This window comes from Pyrus communis, chromosome 6 (genome assembly GCF_963583255.1).
Source record: "Pyrus communis chromosome 6, drPyrComm1.1, whole genome shotgun sequence".
Classification (NCBI taxonomy): Eukaryota; Viridiplantae; Streptophyta; class Magnoliopsida; order Rosales; family Rosaceae; genus Pyrus; species Pyrus communis.
Window position 1 is genome coordinate 16236626 of NC_084808.1, and position 22121 is coordinate 16258746.

Here is a 22121-nt window from a genome sequence, read left to right on the forward strand (position 1 = left end):
TTACAAGTGTTAAACTATCAAATTGGTCTTATCTCGATTGTAGGTAAGTTTTAGGTGGCTAGACTTTAAGTGACAAACTATCAGTTGGTTTTATCTCGGTTGTATGTAAGTTTCACGTGAATAGTCTAAGGGTCAAACTACTAACTGGTCTTATTTAGACTCCAGTAAGTTTTACGTGAATAAATTAATTGTCAAACGTTTAAATTGATCTTATCTGATATACACGTTATGTGTCATTAACCAATTTACAAAAACATTTCTAAACGACTCATTGTATCCAGAGTTATTCTAAATTTGCTCTTTAAATTCAGAGCTTGCTGTGCTTCAGTGTACTCAAACATTTTTTTCATCCCAAGTTTGACCATAATTTTTCAAAGGGCGAAATTACATTGAGGGATCAACTTTAGCCGGAAAAGAGTAAAAAGAAGGAAAGTGGAAAAACCTCAAAAATTGGGGAGCAAATTTTAAATTAACCCAAGAATAATGCAGGAGATTAAATTTTTTAAATTAAATTTACAAATGAAATGATATGCTTATTTGGTTGGGATTATATACACACACCCACGGAAACACCGAAAAGAGAACAACTGTCTGCTGCCGTGGCCTCCCCACTCATTCAAAATTTCAAAGCGTGGAAGCCTTCCATTTTGTCCTTCCCATCAACTTCTTCCCACCAGCGGATCTCGCCAGTGCTCCAGAAAGTTTTCTCGATTGGGTTTCTGTTCTCTCAAATCGTTACCGGGTTCGTTCGCTGAATCCCTCTTTGTTATCTTTTCCAAATTTCAGTTTAATCAGATTTGTTTTTTGTCTCATGCCCTTTGAATTTTACTTCTTTAATGTTCAATTCCGGTACTTTCAAGCATGTTTAAGCAGATTGTATCTGGGTTTTGATTAAATGAGTTTATTTCGTAGATAAAGATTTAATTTGCAATATTATATGATAATTCTTGTAAAATGAAAATTTGTGTTAATGGAGTCATAGAAAATGGCCTCTGTTGACTGCTATGTGAACTTAGGTGTGTAGATAAACACATATTTTTTTGTTTTTCATTCGACCGATATTCTAATCTAAATTATGGGGAAGGGATTTGAACTTGGGTGTAGAGGGAGAACGAGCAGCCAATTTCGGTAAAATACTATGGATAGATCTCATAAGCTATATGGTTTTGTTGATATTAGGGATTAATTGGACCAGAGAATTATGATTTATGCTGTCCTAGTTATAAAATTTGAAAATCTTACTTTTACTTCCATTATCCTGATATAATTGTAACTGAGATTTTTCGAACAACTGCGTGTTTGATTGAATGGGATTTAGAGAAGTAATAAGGTAATAGCTAACAAGCTGAGTAGTGTTCAACTGCTTGGTTAGCAGGGCACAAAAAGGAAGAGATGCATTACTTATGTAATTGGTTTAGAGGTGTTTTTGACGGGTCAGATTGTAGCGTACATATAGCTTGTATGATCCTGTGCGAACAAATGATTTCCTGAATGCAAGTTACTTATTTCCTCTCTCTGTCTCTTTGCCTTGTTCGAGGGATTTGAAAATTCTAATTTCTGATTGAATATAATTTCTACTCTGTTATTAGTGCTGGTGATTCTTGGACACATAATTTGTATTCGTTCTTTACAGCATTCCATCAATCAATGCCTGATAGATTAGCTCCCTGTAGTCTGACGTCTCTATGTTTAGAGATGTCTTCTGAGCCTGTTATTCAGTCTTGCTTCTCATTTTTCTCTGAGGCGTTTGTTTTCTTTTTACGCATTTCCTAAGAAGCTGCTTGATTGATTTATCAAACCTCTGTTTATAACCAAGACAGACTAGGAAGCTGTTTTTACGCATTTCCTAAGAAGCTGCTTGAAGAGATTTGAGCATGTTTTATGAAGTGGAATTGCTCAGGGAAGTGGCTGTCCTTCCTGAAAATCTAGACCAAGACAGACTTGTATCTACAAGGACCGTTGTAACACGGCTTTTGGAGGATTTGTTAAGAGAGAAGGCAGACAAGGATCTTGGATACTTTCTCGCGGTCACTGGCTTAAAGAGGATTGGGAAAGGAGGAGTTGTAGACACCTCAGGAGACGTGTTCTTCCCTGTAGTATTCAATTGTCGCATGTTCCTACCTTGCAAGGGAGAGATCATGGAAGGAGTCGTTCATCACATATACAGGCTTGGGGTTTTCTTGCGATGTGGACCTATTAATTACGTTTTTCTCTCCGCTCGGAAAATGCCAAACTTCCGCTATGTTGCTGGCGAAAGTCCAGTTTTCTTGAACGACGACCTTGCAAAGATAGAGAAGGATGTTGTAATTCGTTTCAATGTGCTGGGAGTCAGATGGATAGAGATTAGGGATGATATAAGAAAGGAGTTTGTGATGCTTGCCAGTTTAGAGGGCGATTCGCTTGGTCCCCTTACGTTACCTGGTCCTGATGGACTGGATTTGTAATTTTTCCAAATAATGAAGGTTTCTTCTGTAAATTAACTTGTGGGAAATCAATCTGGATTTCCTTTGTTGTGGAAATGAGAATATCAAAATCCTTTGTTTCATGTTATTTAAGCCACGTGAACTATTATTTACACACCGAAAAGACATCATGTACTCCTTTTGCATAAAAAACAAAAGAAGTATAATGAGCGTGTCATTGAAAAAGCTTTCAAATGCCACATTAATAAACTAGTTTATGTTCTACATGAACAATGAATTACTTATTATAAATGAATTTAGGTCAGTTAATTACAATGATAATGTTTGCTTTCGTGCATCTAAGTTTGGAATTACGTTTCTATAAATTCAGAAATAGTTGTTCGTAAACTCCAATATAAATTAACAAATAGTTGTTGAACATTTTCCACTTAAGTTTGAATTCATAAAATATAGTATAAAAAGGGGACATTTCTTTAAAAAAAATTGAGTGGTGCCAATTATCCACGTGGCCGTCAGCAATGGAAATAGGTGGGCGTGACACATAAGGCATACCCAAAACAAAAACCAAGGAAAGTGTGAAGAGTCTATTTCTCCCTCGCCAATCGCCACTCGCCAGTCACGCAGTGTGCTCGGCTCCGCTCAGCTGGAGGATCAGAGCCGTTGACTCAGTGAGTGAACTCGTTCCTAGGGCTCCACGCGGTTGACCCACTCGCCGTCTGTCTCAGCCCATCCTCCAAAAGCTTCCGCTTTCTCTTGAAGGGGTTTTCGCCTTCTAAAGGTACGTGCTTTAAAGCTTTTGCAAACCCTAATCTTTTTGTGTGTGTGTGTGTGTGTGTGTATCAATGTATATGCATGTTTGTGCTTGTATTATTTTGTTGTTTGAGTAATTGGGTTTCACATATTTGAGAAATTGGATTTTGGTTTGTAGATTTGTGAAATTTGACTTCACCGTGAGTCCTTGAGCGAGGAATTTTGTGTTTTTGGTACTGAAATGCAGAGGTTTGAAGCACATTTGAATGGATGAAACAGCTAATTTGTGGTTTCAGAACCTCTTTGCGCTAGATATTGATAGATCATATGAGGGAATGGGAAATGGGGTTTATGGTTTAGGCTTGATTTAATAGTGATTACGTTGTATTTTATTGCTTCACTTTGTTTTACGGCGGGTGGTTAGTTCTTACTAATGTGTATCAGTGCATGGGTTCCAAGCACCTAGCAGAAGGCGTGTACCTTAGTTTTCCACAACTAAACCAAGCTAGCAATGGCTGGTGGCGAAGGGATAAATTTTCCATCCTTTTCCGTCCTCGCTTTCATTTGCAATCTCCATATTTTGCTCACATTCTCACCTTAGGAAATGTGGGGTATTCATGTGCCCTCCCCTCCACTTTTTCGTAAAGAAAACAACTATATATACATAATATAGAACTGGTTTACGTTAATAAGCTTATAAGTTAATTGAGTTTAAACGACATAGAAATATACAAAATTTGAAAAACTTAGTCATTAAACTTAGCAAGTAAGGATATACTGTATGTTTGTGGGCAAAGGGGGCAAGGATTGCCCTGGATTGGAAATTTTACCAAAATCTCCAACCCTACTCCTTTCCCCATTTATTTCACCAAAGCCCCTGGTAGGGGTTTGGTTACAGGCCTGTTGCCCAAAGCTCTGAAATGAGGTAGGTTGTGCGGAAAGTTCTTGATGCATTGTTCACCCTCATGCAGAGCTCTATGGTAGTCTGATGCAGAAATGAATCTGCAGACAATTTCCCTGAAGAAAGTCTCCTTCAGAGGTCTATATGTTTGACTGTTTCCTTACACCTCTGCTCTGATCTCAAATCTAAATATACATGATGACATTCATGACATGAGATAAAGATTGACAAGTGTCTTATTTCAAGTTTTGTTTTCTTGGTAGGTCATTATTGTTAGTAATGAACGATGAATGAAAGGGGAGAGTGAGATGAGTTTCGAGGAACCAGGAGAGCATTCACTATCAGCTTCTATAACTTTACCTATTTTCTTATGTCTATTTACATTATAGAGAGAGATTCTTTTTTTGTGGTCTGTATAATAATTAATAATACAGTTGCAATAGTCATACGATGATGTGGATGGTAAGGGGGATTGAGTTTCCAAATTGATTCCTATGATTGCATAGAGAGAAGTCAAGTGATAGAGACAACTGGACATTGAGCTTTGAGGCATGTGTAGAACCAGGGGAAAGAGTTATATTAGGTAGATTAAACACTCCCCTCACAAAAAAAAAGTGGGGCCTATAGTTGAGCTGATGCAGCAGTTCTGCTCGGAGTATCTATTTTCCTCAAATGTGAGTATCTTGTTTCTTCAGAAAAGGAAAAGGGTTTGGGAAGAGAATAATGAGAATAAAATGGGAGAGAACGTGCATGAAGGACCCAGCGTGAGTTATGGGAGAAGCATAGAAAATGTGGGGAAAGAAATATTGAGCTGATTCATCTTAAAAACGGACACTTGTTATGCTTATTTCTGTAATCCTTTGTAGCCATCTGAGGAATTTTGGAATAGTTGTGCTGCTCTGCTCTTTCAGGATAGCAGGACTCACTTAGTTCATTGTTTGGTTGCTCTTTACATGTTTTCTTTAGCTTTCTAGATTTTTTACAGTTGATGGTTTGGATACTCATGCATGTATATGTACTCGAGCCTTCTCTTAATTAAAGCTAGAAAGAATGATATGGAAACTTCATTCTCGATTTTAAATAGTAATGAATCCTTGAGAGATATTTTGGTGACATGGAATGGTTTAGAAACTGGTCTCCTGCCTAATTATTTGTTCAAATTGCAGTTTACTTCTAGCAAGATATTACTTGCAGTTGCTATGCCTTTTGTGAACAATCTTCTTTGAGCTCATTATTTTTTTACACACTGTGTGTTAATGGTTAACTTACACAGGGCAAGGACAGTGTGTGAGAAGAATTTTGGGATAAGAACTAATGTCGAATTTGGTTGCTGTTTCATTCTGTGGTTTATGATAGGTAGGAAAAAGCAGCCATGTTTCTGAAAGTACAATTGCCCTGGAACGTTGTAATCCCTGCTGAGAGCTTGGATATGAAAGGGTTGATGCTCCAAAAGTCAATTGTTATCCGCTTGCTGGAGGACTTTGCATCAAGAAAGGCAACCAAAGATCTGGGCTACTATCTCGCTCTCACAACTCTGGAGAGTGTTGGAGAGGGTAAAGTGAGGCAGCAGACTGGGGATGTTCTGTTTCCAGTTGTTTTTAGCGCGGTTACCTTCAAGCTTTTCAGAGGAGAGATTGCTGAGGGGGTTGTCCACAAGGTTCTGAAGCATGGAGTTTTCCTGAGTTGCGGCCCGGTTGAAAACATGTATCTCTCAAAGATGAAGATGCCGGATTATAATTATGTGCCGGGGGAGAATCCTGTATTCATGAACAGCAAGATGTCAAAAATTGAGAAGGGCACCACCGTACGCTTCATTGTTATCGGAACTAAGTGGCTTGAGGCACAAAGGGAATTTCAGGCTTTGGTTGGCTTGCATGCAGATTATCTCGGACCGGTTTCTTAGATTGGTTCCCCTTTTTTGTAAGCAAATTAGGAAAGTGCTGTTCTTTTCTTATCATGACTTGGAAATGTACAACTTTAGCAATGCTGGTGATTGTTGTTGACCTTGTTACTGTAACTTTGGTATGTTAATATCGTTTTGAGTAACTTGTGATCTCTTTTGTGTTAATTTTCTAGTCTTTGTTTTGCTGGATGCACTTTATAGATTAGGTTTTGCTCGCGCCTAATGTTTTGTTTGTGTTTTGTTACCTTTTGAGACTGTTTTTAGCTGTTGTGCAATTCAAATCCCTTTCTTATAGCTCTTATTGAGAGAATAGGTTTATTTTTCGTGGTACTAATCAAAATCAAAATTACCCGACTGGTTCCCATGAGTCTTTTTAACTTTCAGATGTCTCATATGAATGCAGTTGATGAGTGCTGAACACAACCTGTTAAAGTAGTTTGATTTGATGTGTTTGATTTATGACAGTTTAATTGTTAAGTCAGTCTCACTTGAAGGTGAAATGTACATTTGCAACAACATAAATTTGCTTGGCTTATTGAAGAATTGCCGTGATACACCATTTGAAAGGCCAGACAAGCAAGCGAGCTCTTTGCATCGAGTTGGGAATCAACAATGGTGAGCTTAACAAGACACACACTATAGACTGCCCTGGTAAATGGCAAACTAGACAAGTTGTGTAAATCCCACTTCAAAATAGACGCAACTTTATTTTGAACAATTTTTTTTTGGATATAGGTGTTGTTTCTTTAAATATAGTCTCGTTACCAACTACTGCCCAATGTTCAAAACGCTACAATTTTTGAAGAACATCCGTAAAATAAGAGCAGTTATATTTTGAACAACTCTTTATATGTATCGAGTTGTTAACAACTACTATATATTTTATGTAAATACTTTGTACTTTGTTCTATTTAAATATTTTCTAAATATCTATGCACAATGTTTTCAACACATTTATTCCTTTACTCTTAACACTTAAATACAATACTTATAATCCATTTGACATTCCCATAGCAAAGCGTGCAGATCTCTAAATTAAAGTCATTGAACCATCTTATTGGTGTGGAAATAAAACCATCGTCCCACTCCATTTTTTGCAACATTTCATTTGCCTTTAATCCGCCCTTCTCCAAAGTTTAAACTTTCCGAAAGTGGCCTTCAAATTTTCCTCGTGCCTCTTATGAAGAGGCCAGGCCTTCATTCCTTGCTCTCGAATTAGAGGGAGAGCATCTAGATTTTTCACAGTACCTTGTTTGTTCATCACCAACTCCACAGGCTTACCCTTGAAATTCCACCTGTTCTCGATGAATTTGTTGCCAGCCGTTAAGGTCAACGAACACTGCACTATGTACCACGGCAACTTCCTTCTCAAGATCTCGAACTTGCTTCGCAGTTTATCAGTCCACTGCTTCACAACGGGGATCCACACAATATTAGATTTGTCATATGCTTTTATTCCCTCATTAACGATCTTGAGAGCTTCCATCGGAACAACAACAACAGCAACAAATAGTTGTAGCTCAGCACTTCCATCGGAACCTGTTTAATTTGTAGGGTGAGTGTGTGATAAAAAAGTACTACAATTGGCAAAACCATTTGAAAAGAAATTTCAGAGACGGAAATAAAACACGAGGACTAGCTAGTAATATAGTTATTAGTTATTCAAAAATGATCTAGTAGCACTGCATATGCACTGCCTCTAATTATTATACAAATACAAATAGCATGCAAGAATTAATTAACAAATGATCAAGAGGAGCAATGTGGTTAGAAAGAAAGCAAACCGGATTGTTAGTCGAACCATCAATAAGTACGGTCTGCGTATTATCCTCTTGAAAAATTAACTTTATTAAAAACTCCATAGGCTCAGGCATGGTCATAGGACCTGAGCCGTAACCTCCTACGCAGAAAAACGAATGGACAGTCACAATCTGAGACAAAAGGTTAATTTCTGTAGATTTGGTCGATTTTAGAAGAAAACTGGGATAGATCGAGTGGCTTCTCCCTGAAATCGAGCAAATCAATTGGTCTCAAATGAACGATTTTAAGATCTAATTTACAATAATTTTAGGTGTGAGAAATGAAGTTTAAGTTTTCTCGTTTGAGTTTTAGTACAATGCCTGTACAATATAATGTTATTTAGATATACAATTTATAATTGTATATATGCGAGACATATATGGTCAGTTTTGTGTCTACATATATAGCAATGTTAGTGCATTACTTCGATCGTTATAATACTGGCATGTAGAAGAAAACTTACTCCTCACTAGCAAGACGGGCGACTTGATTCTCGCAAGCTACAACAGTTATGATCGACCAAAAGACACTTACAGCGATATTATCCACTGTTCATGCTTGGTACATCCTATGGACAATTATTACGAAGGGAATTCTTCCGTGGCGCAAAGATGAACTTTACCGCATTTAATGTGCCCGTCATCGAGCTGTCTAGCTGAACAATTGCTTCGTTTTTTCAGGTTTGTAGGGTTCGATTAGGGTCGGGTACTTCTTTAAGGGTTGCCACTGACTTGCCAAGTTGGTAAGATTCTTCATATTCCAAAGCAAAATCCGCTAGCACCAATAATGCCTTCAACCCCCACGAATACTTTGATAGATTTCCAAGTGTTTCTAACGTTCTTTATTCGACGGCAATTTCATCACTTGATCCCTCGTATGAAATCTAAAGAGTAAACATCGTCAATTAGCTTTGCCACTGTTTATAATACTTGTTTAATTCATTTTCATTTAGGATAATTAGGGATCCATTGGCATGTGCTATTCACACACCTCTTTTTACTTCTCATATACCTCTTGTTAATTTCTATCTATTGATCTTCTTCAATTTATCCGATCTGACGATAAAAAATTAAAAGGGTGTGTGAGAAGTAAAAAGGGATGTATGATTATCACACCCCTTGAGATCTACCATGAAGATGTAAAGAGTAAATCATAAACATATTAATTTCTTGAGATAAGAAAAATCATCCTCTACACTTATGAAACAAAATATCGTTAGACAATTATGATGATCTTGAAGATAAAAAGCTTACGATATGTATATGATTCTGACTTGAAAAAACAAATATATATGTTATGCAATCAATGACAATTAAAGAACTAGAGAAATAACATAAATTGTAATGCAGTTTAATGACCTCGCGACGCTTTGCCGAATTGGAGATAGAGGACTTAATATCACTTGGCTGTAGGCCCTGAACAAGTCATTCACAATTAATCATTATAAAAAGAAAACAGAAATTCTCGAGTGTATATCAATGTGTAACATATTGCTAAATTTAACCACTAAAGAGAGTTGCGCTCAAGGATACAAGAGAATTTAACGGATGGATTTGAATCACTACATAATCCTATTGTTAAGGTTTATTCTCACAAACAAGTTCGATAAGTTAATAAATTGAGAATAATAATTATCTTAGCTAGTAGCTAGCGTCATACCAGCAAAATATCAGAAATAACCTCGTTTGACCCACGATGATGACTTCAGTGGTGGACAAAAGAGAAGAAACGTCAGAGCTGGTATGTTCCTGAGGATGATCGGGAACATGAGTTGCAGAAGTGAGGTCCAAGATTTCGCTGTCAGATCTGCTAAACAGGCTCCTCGCTGTACCCTTACCGGCGGCTACGTTTCGCCGAGCAGTCCCAGCAATTACTGAGACATCATCCTTTCGTGGGATGCTTTCCATGATGCAATTACTGAGACAACATCCTTTCGTTACTTTCCATGATGATAATGTGGCTGACGAGAAAACTCTTGGGGATGAGAATGAAAGACTTATTTTCATGTTAGACATTACTCCTAAATATCCTATATATAGTGCTTCTTAACCCTAGAAGCCTTGTAGGGTGAGAAAAGTACTATTAAGAAAATATAAAAAAATGTTGTCAAAACTTAAAACCCTAATGAAACACTAGAAACGATGAACTTTGGCCAAAAAAAGCCATATAACACAGCGAAGTAGTGAGTTTAATCTCGTCGTCATATTTCAGAAATGACGGGTCATGGACCCAAATTGAACACCAAAGCCCAAGTCTGCAAAGCTTTGTTCTCGCTGCCCAATTTACACCTTTCAACATGATCTTCAATTTATTCCTCAATTTGATCTACATTATTGGTGAACCAAACCAACCTTTCAATCTATGAAATTCTTTTTCCTTCATCAGCGAGAAGGGAGACTCAGATTTGAAACTTCTTCCGACATAAGGAAAAGAAATATAACTAAACTAACTACTATTTGTTCTTGTTAATTAATGCCATGATATTTTGATCTGTTTCTCAATTATTCAATAAAAAAAGAGGCTAAGACAAACTCAAAAAGTGATTACATACGAACCTGTTTATTGTTTGTTAGGAAAATAATGTAGTCGCATTCAAAATAGGTCGCTAAGGCTTTTATACCGGTTGGCATATAATAAGAAAAGAATAGTGTTATTTACACACTCATTTTTACTTCCAAAAAATCCTTGTTAACTTTTTGAGCATTGATTCTCTTAAGTTCATTCGATTCGACATCTAAAAATTAAGAAGAATGTGTGTAGAAAGTAAAAATAGATGTGCATTGCAGTACCCTGTTGGAATCGCACAAAAACGACGCAAGGGCATTGTACAAATACACCAGAAGTGATATGAAGGCCATCACTTAATTTGCTTGAAACATTTATGCATGGTTTATACTTAGTCAACATGTTCACGTGAAGCAGATTAAAGATATGGTTGCCTATGTTGCACATAAAGAATGACTTGTATGACATGATTACACTGCTATATATATATAATGTTCTTTGCCAATTATATAAAAACAGTGTTAGTTTCTCTTTATGTGAGACCTGGAACGCCATTGTAAGGATATAATTGTACTATACAAATTGCTCTCGTTGCACATGACATGCACCGACAGCCACTAACAAAAGATGTGTTGAGCTGAGGGGTATGCCCATGGAATAAGAGCGAAATGCGAAATATTAGCTTGGTTTGTAATAAATAATGGTCCCAAATTCCGAATAATTGAGTGAAGTTATGAATTCGTACCAGCATTTTGGACTTTGCAACTTTCACAAGTTAAAAACAAAAAACCTAACATTATTTTCAGTTGAATGGAAGATGAAAGCTGGTATTGGCATGGGAGCCACACCTCAAAATACAAGTTATACAACTTAATAACAAGAGTCGATCAACGGTAGATATGGAATTTACGTTTAGGATAGTATTGGTTGGCAAGGTGATAAGCTCATATTTATATATATTTTATATCAAATTCACTTGTCTTTTCTTAGTTAGTTCCTTATATTTTTGAGTTATTTACTTTGTTTTTGTGTTTTGTAGGATTTTTCAAGCAAAGAAAAGAAAAATAGCACAAGTGGGATTTTAAGTAACAAATTCGTCAAAACTGCCAGTGCAGATCAGCTGACTTTGGAAGCAAGTTTCGGACATCTCAGAATGAATTAGATAATGAGCCTTATATTCTTGGAAAGCTACGGATGTCTATTTTCTAGAGCATTTCACGGATTGTTAATATCATTTTTCTAGAAGAAGTTATGGCCGTTTTAACACTGAAAGGTTCCCAAGAGGCTGAGCAGTTTGTAACTGACAAAAAAACATTGAAAGCAATAAATCCAGTAAAACTAGCAGCCAAAACTGATGCAGCCAAAAACAAGCCAGCTGACACCTATTCAAATGTCAGAGTAAATGGAAAATTAAGTGGGAGTAATGGGCATAAAGGCTGCCCAAAGAGTTACAATTATTTTAGCATTTCCTCCCACTTATTGTCATCACTAAATGGCTGTTAGTGGGGTGAGTTATGGAGAAAAAACTGTGGCAGCAGAAAAGAAGAAAAGGGCTGCAGGTTGCAGCGGAAAAAAAGTGAAAAAAAAGATAGAAAAAAAGGAAGGAAAGCAAGGAAAAAAAGGCAAGGCTACTGCGTTGGGGAAAGAAGGAAAGGAAGGAGGAAATCTTGGCATTCTCTTCTTTCGGTTTTATCTTCTCAAACTCATGTCTTTCTTTTGGTTTAATTTGAGAATTATGTGTAACTAATTTTTAGTAGTTAGGGGCTGTTTTGAAGCGCCGAATATGATTGCAAGTTTGTTATGACATTTCGTTTGAATTACTTTTATGAATGGATGAAAATTGGTTCACTACTTGTCTCATTGATGAATTCTTTATGTGTTTTGTACGGATGCATACTTAGTAAGCATATCTAGGATTCTAATGCTATGATTATGTGTGTGCTTGCCCTTGTTGAATGAGGACCTACATATGTTCTAGAGTAGTACTTGTTAATTGCGGTTAACATGTGAACCAATTTCTAGGATAAGTAAGACAACGCTAGTACTTACGACGCCTTGTGATGACTCAAACTCTTTTCGTTCTTAATGATTTCTACTTGTTAAATCTATGAAAACGCCATTCTAGGTTGCATACTAGGTACTAAGTTAAGTTGAAAACGCCTTTCTCTTAACATACTACATAAGAAAGAGTAATAGGTTGAGTTCTAACATTGAGCCAAATTGAGCATCTTCATCCGGAAATAAAAGGAATTTGAATGAAACATAACATTTTTGCATGATTATTTGGTGGTGGATAGCAATCCCCTAACTCGTTTTTCTTAATTTGTGAACGACTTAAAATCTGTTTCTGTCCTGTTTTTGTTCGATTTCATTTAAATAGAAAATCAACTCCAAAAATCTCAAAAATTTGTGTGAGTGTAGCTCTGTGTGTCTAGTATTTGCATATAAAGACTTTAGATAAGTGTAAGTCGGTCTAATAATTATTTTTCAGTGGCTGGCCAGTAGGGACAATAGCCCAGTTTTTGTGACATTTTAAGTAATTAGATAAAACAATCTTCTGCGGGAAAAACCTTTATTTTCATATGCTACAATTGACAAATCATAGTGTTAATAAGGAAAATCAATAGGACATTTGTGTGCTACTTTGTGGTGTGCTTTTAAGCCTATCACAAGGATAGTTAAGGAAATAAATTTAAAGCTGAGTCGTGAGTCGTGTCTCCTGAGTCATGACTCGTTATCGCTAGGTCTTCCTAGTCAACGAGTACTATATAATAATGTCAATATTTGTGCAAGGCAGTAGAAGAAACTCAAAAGCGCAGACAATCTTTACCCAGAAAGATTATAGTAGTTCAGCACATTCCCAGCTAGCTCGAGGTTGCTATGTGATCTGCTGCCTAGTTTGCGTTTCTGTGGACCCAATCGAACTTGTAAGTCTATGACAATGAAACTCAAGGATTTTCTGTAGCTTATTATGATCAGTTTCTAAATGTTGATTATTTTTCAGTCTTAATCAGTTTCCAAATGTTGATTATTTACTTAGGTTTATTTATTCAATTAGGCTTGTACCTTAATTCTTTATTAGTATATGCCCATACACAAAGTGTGAGTGAAATTTTTTGCTTTTATTTTTAAAATTGAAGGAGAGAGGAAGAGAGTGAGAGAGAGCGTGGGAGTAAGGAGAGAGGGAGATACGTTTTTTTATTTATTTATTTTTTTATAAAGTAGAAATGATAAAATCACCTATAGATGATGTTTAAACAAAAAACAGCAAAATTTTGTTTTGTAAAATTACATTACTATTTTTAATATGTAGTTTAGATAAAGACCCGTACAAAGGAGAAGAATAAAATATTTGTGGTGTGTAAAGTTGTGTAATATTTTTTCTGTAACTTGGTATTAGAGCAAAGTTCAATCCTTGGTCAAACCCTGCTATGCCCACCCACGGACCGAACAATTATTGTGTATTTGGTAGTTAGTATGCTTTGGGAGATTTTTTATTATTTGTTACAACTTCTATTTAATAGGCAGTTTTTCTTTTTAATTTGTATAAAGAGCTGATAATCTGTCATCATTAAGGGCTAGTTTGGTATTGTTATGCTTAAAAAAAAAAACGTTTTCTGATGTGTTATGAAATAAACAACTGCATAATGAAGTAGTAAAGTGTTTTGAAAACTCTAGTTGTAAAAGTGCTTTTAGCAAAGAAAAAAAAAAAGGGGTGTTTGAATGTTTGATAAACTTTTATGTAGAATTGATGCGAAAATATAAAATGACCAAAATGGACATGTGGTGATGTGATATTATCACATTTATCTTTATTTTTTTTTTCATAACTTTTTTCTTCGTTGCCGATTTTTCTTTGGATAATACTTGTGTATTCATTGGGGAGTACCCAATTTACTCACTTTCTTAAGTGGCCTAACAAAATCATGACATGGGTCATATAAAATTTTACTCAAGTCTATACTGTTCTACCATCCAAACATACAATCCTCCCCTTAAACTTATAGCCAAACATATCTTTTTCCCTTTAAATGTATAAACATCATCTCCTTCCTCCCTAATTTGGTGCTGTCATGGCAAATACACCATGGCTGCTGTCAGTCCACCCCCCATCCCCCCTTTCCAGCCTATTACCTCCCTTGCTTCATCTTCAATCCCTCTCTTGTCTGGTGTGCCCACCCCAAATCCCTGTCTTCTCTGTCGATGTGGCATTTGTGTGGGGCCCGCAACCTAATCGTGTGATGCCACGTGGAATAAATGAAAAAAAAAAAAATTTTCTTAAAAATAATTTCTAGTTTAAAAAGGGATTGGTGGGGAATGAGAAAACCTGGGGTGGGTACGGCAGGACAACCGGAGAGGGAAAGTGATGGAGAGTAAAAGCAAGGGTTGGAGAGATCTGATTGAATACCAATGGAGCCTGAGTGGCCTGATCAAGCTTGGTGGAGCTAAGAGGAGTACAATATGGCTTAGAACCTTCCATATTAGTCTTCTTAAGAAGATCAAGTAGATACTTTGTTTGATGAAGAAAGATACCCTCAGATGTTATTTGAACTTTTAATCCTAAGAAATAAGGCAGAGGCCCCAGATCCATGACTGAAAAAATGGCACTCAGTTTTTGAATGAATAACTGACAAAGACAAGCATTAGGGCATGTAACAAGTTTGTCATGTAAACACACTAACACAATTACCAAGGTTGGTCATTTGAACAAATAAGGATGCATCTGAGGAAGATTGAACAAACCCAAATGTGAGAAGAGCTTGGAATAGCTTGTCAAACCAAGCTCTTGGTGCTTGTTTGAGGCCATATAGAGATTTCCTTAGCTTACAAACATGATGTGGCATTGCAGGATCAATAAAGCCTATAGGTTGTTCTATATACATATCTTTTTTCAAATCACCATGTAGAAATGCATTGCTTATATCTAATTGGTTTAAAAACCAATTAAATTGGACTATAAAAGATAGAAAAACTCTTATAGTTATTGGTTTAGCTACAAGACTGAATGCATCTTGATAGCCAATGCATGCTTGTTGATGAAATCCTTTTGCCACAAGTTTGGCTTTGTACCTGTCTAGTGCCATCAGGTTTCATTTTGATTTGGAACACCCACTTGCAACCAACAACATTATGAGAAGTGGAAGCAAGGACTAAAGACCAATTACCAGTGGTTTGCAATGCATTGGATTTTTCTTGCATTGCAGATCTCCAATGAGCTTGTTTGGATGCTTGCAAGTATGTATTGGGAACATACTCAAGATCAGTGGGAAGAAAATGTTTGGTTACTGAATATGCCCTAGGCTTGTATATTCTAGTTTTTAATCTTGTTACCATGGGATGCGTATTAACAGAAGTGACAATTTGAGTAGGAGCATGAAAACTAGTTGCTGTATTATCATGAGGATCACCTGCAATACTATTGTGAACATAACCAGGTACAAGGGTAAGATGTGAACCAATTGTAGAACTAAGACGAGAACCAGTTGTAGAGCTAACATTGATAAGACTTGAAGATACTAGATCATTGAAATGTCTTGAATTCTCATTTGACTTAGACAATGAATACTGCAAATCAATGAATGTTGGACTAACGGGAAGACTTTGAGAAGATATATGTGTACATGTATGATATAGATATGTGGCTTCATCAAATATAACATGTCTAGATATATAAATCATTCTAATATCTGGGGTTAAGACATTTGTAACCCTTGTGTTGTAGACTGTAGCCAAGAAAAACACATCTTGCACTTTTAACATCCAACTTGGATTGAAAATAAGGCTTGAACCAGGGAAATAGTTGTAACCAAAGACTTTAAGTCTTGAGTAATTAGGAGGCTTGTGAAAAAGTAATTCTTATAAAGATTTTGTTATCCTAAAAATAGGTAGCCTATTGATTAGATATATGAGGAACTTTAGAAGCAACAAGTAGCGTGTTCTTGCAGTTTCAACAAGATGTTTGTGCTTTCTATCGTCACATTCATTTTGTTTAGGAATATGTGGACAACTCAACTAATGGATAATGCCTTGATTACTGGGAAATGATTTAAAAACATTGGAAGTGAATTTACCCTCTAAATCTGAACACAAAGTCTTGATTTTATTGCCAAGGGAATATTACATATGACTTGAATACAACAAGGGTAGTAAAGACTTCAGATTCAGCCTTTAAAGGGAAGAACCATCTATACTTGTTGTAATTATCAATTATTAACATATAATACTTGAAACCACTAGGGAAATACTAAAGGCAGAACCCCATAAATTACAGTGAAACAACTCTAAATAGGGGCTTAATACAAAACTAGCAACACTAAAAGGAAGTTTGTGATTCTTAGCAAGAGCACAATCAGAACAAAAGAAATCAACATTATACTTTCCTTGTAATGCTACTTTATTGCTAGATAATATCCTTCTAAAGATTTATGAAGATGGATGACCCAACCTTTTGTGCCAAACTTTTACAGGAGCTTTAACACTTATTAGAGCAAAAGGAAATGTAGGATGTTGACAGGATGCTTAAATAGGATAGAAGCCATCTTTAACCGGACCTCGCAAAAACATCTTACCCGATCCTTGATAGTCGATCCATCAGGGTCAAGAGTTAATGCATAGTTATTTTTTTTGGGAAATTGATAAGTAGACAATCATTTGTGTTTCATGTGAGGGACATGTAAGACATTACTCAGTTTAAAAGAACCTTGAGGAGTATTCAAAGATGAATTAACAACATGAGAGATGAACAAACCTTTACCATCGCCAATGTATAGTTTGTCTTCACCAGAATAGGGAGATGATACTAAGATATTGGCAATGTCATTTAGTGAGATGCGGCACATAATCGATCAGTCATGATAGATTAGGTTTGGAGGAGTAGTGAGCACATAATGCAGTCAATTTTGCAGGTGGCACTCTTCCAATTATCTCAGGGTTCATTCGATTAAAACAACCGATTGCTTCATTACTGGTGGAGCCACAAATTTGATAAGGAACTTTGGAGCTAGTGTGAGCAGATAAATTCTGGTAATTGCAGTGGGAGCCTTAATAATTTCCTTGATTATATTTCCCTCGATTATTGCCTTGATAGTTGCCACTATTATTGTTGTAATTACGATTCCCTCTGTTGGTGTTGTAATTACTATTATATTGCGATCGCGATCAGAATTGTACCTGAAGGAATTTTGCAAAGGCTGATTGTGAACAACAGAGGCCTGTGCAGGAGTAGGGAGAAGCTTTGCCTGAGATTGCACAGAGAAGGCTTGAAAAGGCTCTGTAACAGTTGATGAAATTGTTTGCTTTCTTAGTGCCATAGAAATCTCCTTGGTAAGCAACATGCCATATAGTTTATCAATAAGTAGATGAAAGTCAAAGCATAATCGAGTCAATGAAAGACTCAAATTCATCAGGCAATTCGTGTAGAGTAGCTGCAATTAGGTCACGATTAGAGACAACATATCCAGCAGCTGTGAGAGAATAAAAATTTCTTTGATTTGTTGCAGATATTACGAGATCGATTGAGATCATTTTTGAACCGATTGAAGACGAGATCGAAGTTGATGAATATGAGCATCCGATACACCACTAAATTGTTGCTCAAGCTTTAGCCATAAGTCACGAGATAAAGAAACACTAACAGTGAAAGGAATGATATCCTTAGATAGTGTGGAATTCAACCAAATTAGTAAGTTTTGATCTTTCTCATAACAAGATTTGAATGCAGGATTGAGGGAGCTATCTAGCAAAAGTGGCAACAAACATGGCTCAGTGCTGTTAATGATGCTGATGAGCATTTAGCGATAAAAATTTGAGGCAAACAAAGCACCCCATGGAAGATAGTTTGATCATTTGAGCTTGATCGGAACATACTACCAATATTCTGAATTTCGTGAGTGATATTTCAATGCCTTATGCCTATTTACACTAATGAAAGTATCTCCACCGTTTGGTGGAGGCAATGACAATTAGAGAGCAAGGGCAATGAAATTGTTCTTACTATTCACTCATTTGTGCAAGTCCACCCATTTGGAAGGAGGAAGAGTAAGGGCAATGGCGATTGCTATTTATTTTTAATGTTTGCTTTGCCTTATCCTCACATGTTATTATTGCCGTTGATTTTTAGGTAATTTAAAATGTTTAATTTGCAAGTGTGTTGAACTTTGTAAGATTTTTAAAGTGTGAACTTTGTAAGTTTTTTGAAATTTTTAAATAAATTTTTTTGGTAATTTATATATATATATATATATATATATATATATATATATATATATATATATATATATATATATATATATTTAGAGTTAGATTAATCCTAACCGTTGAATTGGTCAACTTTTTAGAATCCAACAATCCTGATGTTTCTTTACTTAGACGCAAAATGGAGCCATTTTGCTTTGGTTTTTCACGTGAGGTGGTCCTTCCCCCATATTTGATGCTTCTCCACTTGGGTGCAAACGCTTGCAAGAATTGGCAGGGCAGCTGCCAAAGCACATGCCTTCTTTGCAATTGTCGTCCATTTTTCCCATTGCTGAAGTTGATTTTCTAGGCCAAGGGCAGTTCAACCCAATTGCCCTTGCAATTAGGTGACTGTTGAAGACACTATAAGAGAGAAACTTGCTCTTCAAGTAATACAAGTTGTACAAGGAAATATCTTTTAGATTTCATATGATTTCCTATACATAATCTATTAGAATTAACATTATTATATTACTAATTGAATTAGAACTGCAATATTTCCCGTTGTGTGTAAATACTCAAGTAATCAACCCATCTAATCTTAAGAGCATATGTAGAAGCGGTTGATGAAGTCATCTCGTCTAGTCGACACAAGTAACAAACGCAAGTCTCAAATGGGGATTGCATATAGACGTAAGTCTCACCAAAGTCTTGCTATAGTAAAACCCAAGGTGGGACAAAATCCATGGTCTAAGGAGAAAAGTGAGTTTATGCATCATGTCGATACTTAATATCTTTAGGACGTAAGTAGTAAAAAAATGCACACAAAGGTATAACCATCCTGATATGTGTGCCTCATCAAAACCTCGTCAGGTTAGCAAAAACTTAGTGGAAAAAATACTCTCTATCTAAGAAAAAAAAAAGAACATTAAAGTCAAGCGAGTATACTTTAGGATACTTCTCTTGAGTTCAACAAAACTCTCCTTGCGAACTACATGTGTTGCAAAAAGATAGTTACGCATACCAATTCCTCGGATAAGTTTCTGGAAGATTGACGTCAATTTTGACTTCACGAAGAGGACTGCAAGGATGTCATGGGATCAGATCTGCTTGATTTCAATCTTCTGATACTTTGCAAATGTGAAAAGGGTGAAATGTGTTTTGTATTAACTTCGTTGAAGTATCTTGTCTTGGTATAGTTCATACATGTGATATTGTTTTCATAGATCGTCGTTAAAACTCAACGATAGATGAAAAACCACAGGTACTTTGAATATGCTTAATAAGAGCTCTTAACCATATCTCTCACGTGTGGCGTAGTGAGGTGTAGTGAGCTTGGAACGATTCGAAGATTTTGCAACTAATGTCTATTTTGAGGACTTCCAAAATATTTTTGTATCCTTAACACTAAAGATATAAGTATTTGGGAACGAACAGTTTAAAGTTTGTCAAATACCCACTTCCCAGTATCACTAAAGTTCGAGGTCTTCGGCCTAGAACTCCTTAGCCGAATTTTGACCTTGAAGAAGTGAAATCAAACCCTAAAAGGTAACTAAAGGATAATGAAAAGCCTTAAATATTCCATCCATCAAGCACATTTATGAAGCATGAGCGCACGATCTGAATTCTCCTGCACGTCCTGCCATGTGGTAATCCTTTAGTTAACCTAGTAGCCCTTAATAATGACCCTTGAAAACGTGCGCCAGTCAAAACATCTCCTCTGCATTAAATCCGTCGCAACACGTAATCGTGCGTCCTCAGACTGCGAAAACCTCAATCATTTTACCTGGATTCTCTAAATATCCATGATGATTAGCGATTTTCCTGGTCGATTCTGCCCCAAAGTTGGAAAATCAAACGCTTAACCTTCCTTCCAGGATTGCCTACAAATACCTAAATCATTTCCATTCGCACTTTACGCTTTCAAAAATCTTAAAATCCTCTCGCCATTTTGCCTTCAAAATCCTAGAAAACCTAGAAACTCTCATCCCAGAAATCCTTCCCAAAAACTCGAGTCTTCATCAATGGCTCCCTTCATCTCTAAGCTCTCTAACGAATGAAATAAATGCAAGGACTTCATCGACCGGAGCGTCATCAAGACACTGCGCTTCGAAAATGATTTGAGCGCCACTCATCAAATCTTAGGGCCACTCTTCAAGGACGTAATGCCATTGTCCATCACCGCTTTCTTCAAGGCTCATTGCCTGGCCCCCTTCTTGCTAGGATTTGAGTGGTCGAAATGGGCCTTGACAAAGCCCTAAGGAGCTTGGCCTTCGATCAACACAACCTGAGGGGCCTGGGTCGAACATATGGAAAAATTCTTCAGCCATGAATAGAAAACTCTTGGCATCTATGATGCCATTAGACTCTCAACCATGGAAATTACCATGGATAGAGAACTCCTCATGGTAGCCCTGAGCTTTTGGTGTTCGGCCACCAACCTTATGATTCTTCCTTTCGGCCTTACCATTTTTGACGTCTCAGCTATCCTTGGGACTTCTCTTTCGGGCCTCCCAGTTGATGCTGCCCTTTTTGGGTGATTGTCCAACCTCGACCTCAAGGCACTATTCGACGAACGGGCCGTTGAATCGCTGAGTAAAAAAGGTCAAGAGCCTTCAAAAGAAGAAGTTCAGAAGTTGCACAAAAACATTTTCAACTACAACACCCTCATCCTCCATTTTGCTACCCGAGAGGAAGCGAGCTTATGGAAGGAAGAGCACGAAGCCTTCCTATTTTATCGGTACAACAAGTTTATTTGTTGTACCAAGTCGAATAAATGCTTGGTTGAGAACATACCGGTGGCTGAAGCCTTGGTTAATGGTCACACCCTGGCCCTTAGTTCAATCGTCCTTGCCAATCTCCTGCGCTGCCTGGCCAAAACGATCATCAACACAATCGATCCACACCAGAATGGACATCTCTGGGTTTTCCAACTCTGGTTGCAGGTTTATTTCGCCACTCTTTGGCCAGAGATCCCCAACTTCCAACCCACTGAAGCACTCGACCTTCAGTTGGCTTCTCGACCAGTGCCTCCTCACTAGGCCGAAGAAGTCTTCAAATACTTCTTCGGCCTAAACGTCCTTTCTGACGATGGATTTAAAGACTTCTTCGGCCTAGACGTCCTTTCTGACGATGAATTTTTAATTTGTCATCGTCAAGAGTACCCTTCCTCAATCGGGCTTCCAACATTAGCCTGGAACGAAGCTGAAGATGTTGATCTTCGTCAAAATTGGGGGTCGTTCGTGTTAACACGCGACCTTCACCCGGTGCCTCTACTTACTTTCCGCTCCCTCCTAAGTCGATGATGCCTCTTTGGTTCTTCGGAGAGGGAATGTCGAGATACCGAGAAAGAATTTTAGGAGAAGGGCCAAAAATTTCGCCTTCGACCAACTGTTCCTGAATCTCTCTGCACTGACACCTTGAGCGACTGGTGGGAAGAATACACTCAGGACTTCTTTGGTACTCTGGTCAAAGATGGCATCAACAAAATCTTTGGCGACCGATCCAAAACAACTCCAGCCCCACAATCCAAAAAGACAACCCAAGGTATATATCTGTCTACCTCCATTCTTCAAACACTTACTCAACTTTGCTAACTTGATTTGGCTTGCTCAGGCGGTCAAGTGCTGAAACAAGCAGACGTGATTGTCGCGGTTGCGACCAAGAA

General features: G+C 37.1%; 3 protein-coding genes across 3 annotated transcripts; 2 read left to right on the forward strand and 1 right to left on the reverse strand.

Annotated features, from left to right (window-relative positions):
- Window positions 1-1864: 1864 nt before the first annotated feature.
- Window positions 1865-2545, forward strand: LOC137738244 (DNA-directed RNA polymerase V subunit 7-like). The gene has a single exon (XM_068477873.1). It carries the CDS (start codon window positions 1875-1877, stop codon window positions 2442-2444), a length of 570 nt encoding a protein of 189 aa, XP_068333974.1. The 5' UTR covers window positions 1865-1874; the 3' UTR covers window positions 2445-2545.
- Window positions 2546-3062: 517 nt separating this feature from the next.
- On the forward strand, window positions 3063-6123 carry LOC137737170 (DNA-directed RNA polymerase V subunit 7-like). The gene is made up of 2 exons (XM_068476569.1): window positions 3063-3201; window positions 5431-6123. Exon 2 carries the CDS (start codon window positions 5447-5449, stop codon window positions 5975-5977), a length of 531 nt encoding a protein of 176 aa, XP_068332670.1. The 5' UTR covers window positions 3063-3201; window positions 5431-5446; the 3' UTR covers window positions 5978-6123.
- A 1631-nt stretch (window positions 6124-7754) lies between these two features.
- LOC137735888 (uncharacterized) lies at window positions 7755-9767 on the reverse strand. The gene is made up of 3 exons (XM_068475241.1): window positions 9437-9767; window positions 9136-9192; window positions 7755-8660 (listed from the first exon to the last, which is right to left on the reverse strand). The coding sequence occupies exons 1-3, from the start codon at window positions 9682-9684 to the stop codon at window positions 8609-8611; spliced, it is 357 nt and encodes a 118-aa protein (XP_068331342.1). The 5' UTR covers window positions 9685-9767; the 3' UTR covers window positions 7755-8608.
- Between the last annotated feature and the right edge of the window lie 12354 nt (window positions 9768-22121).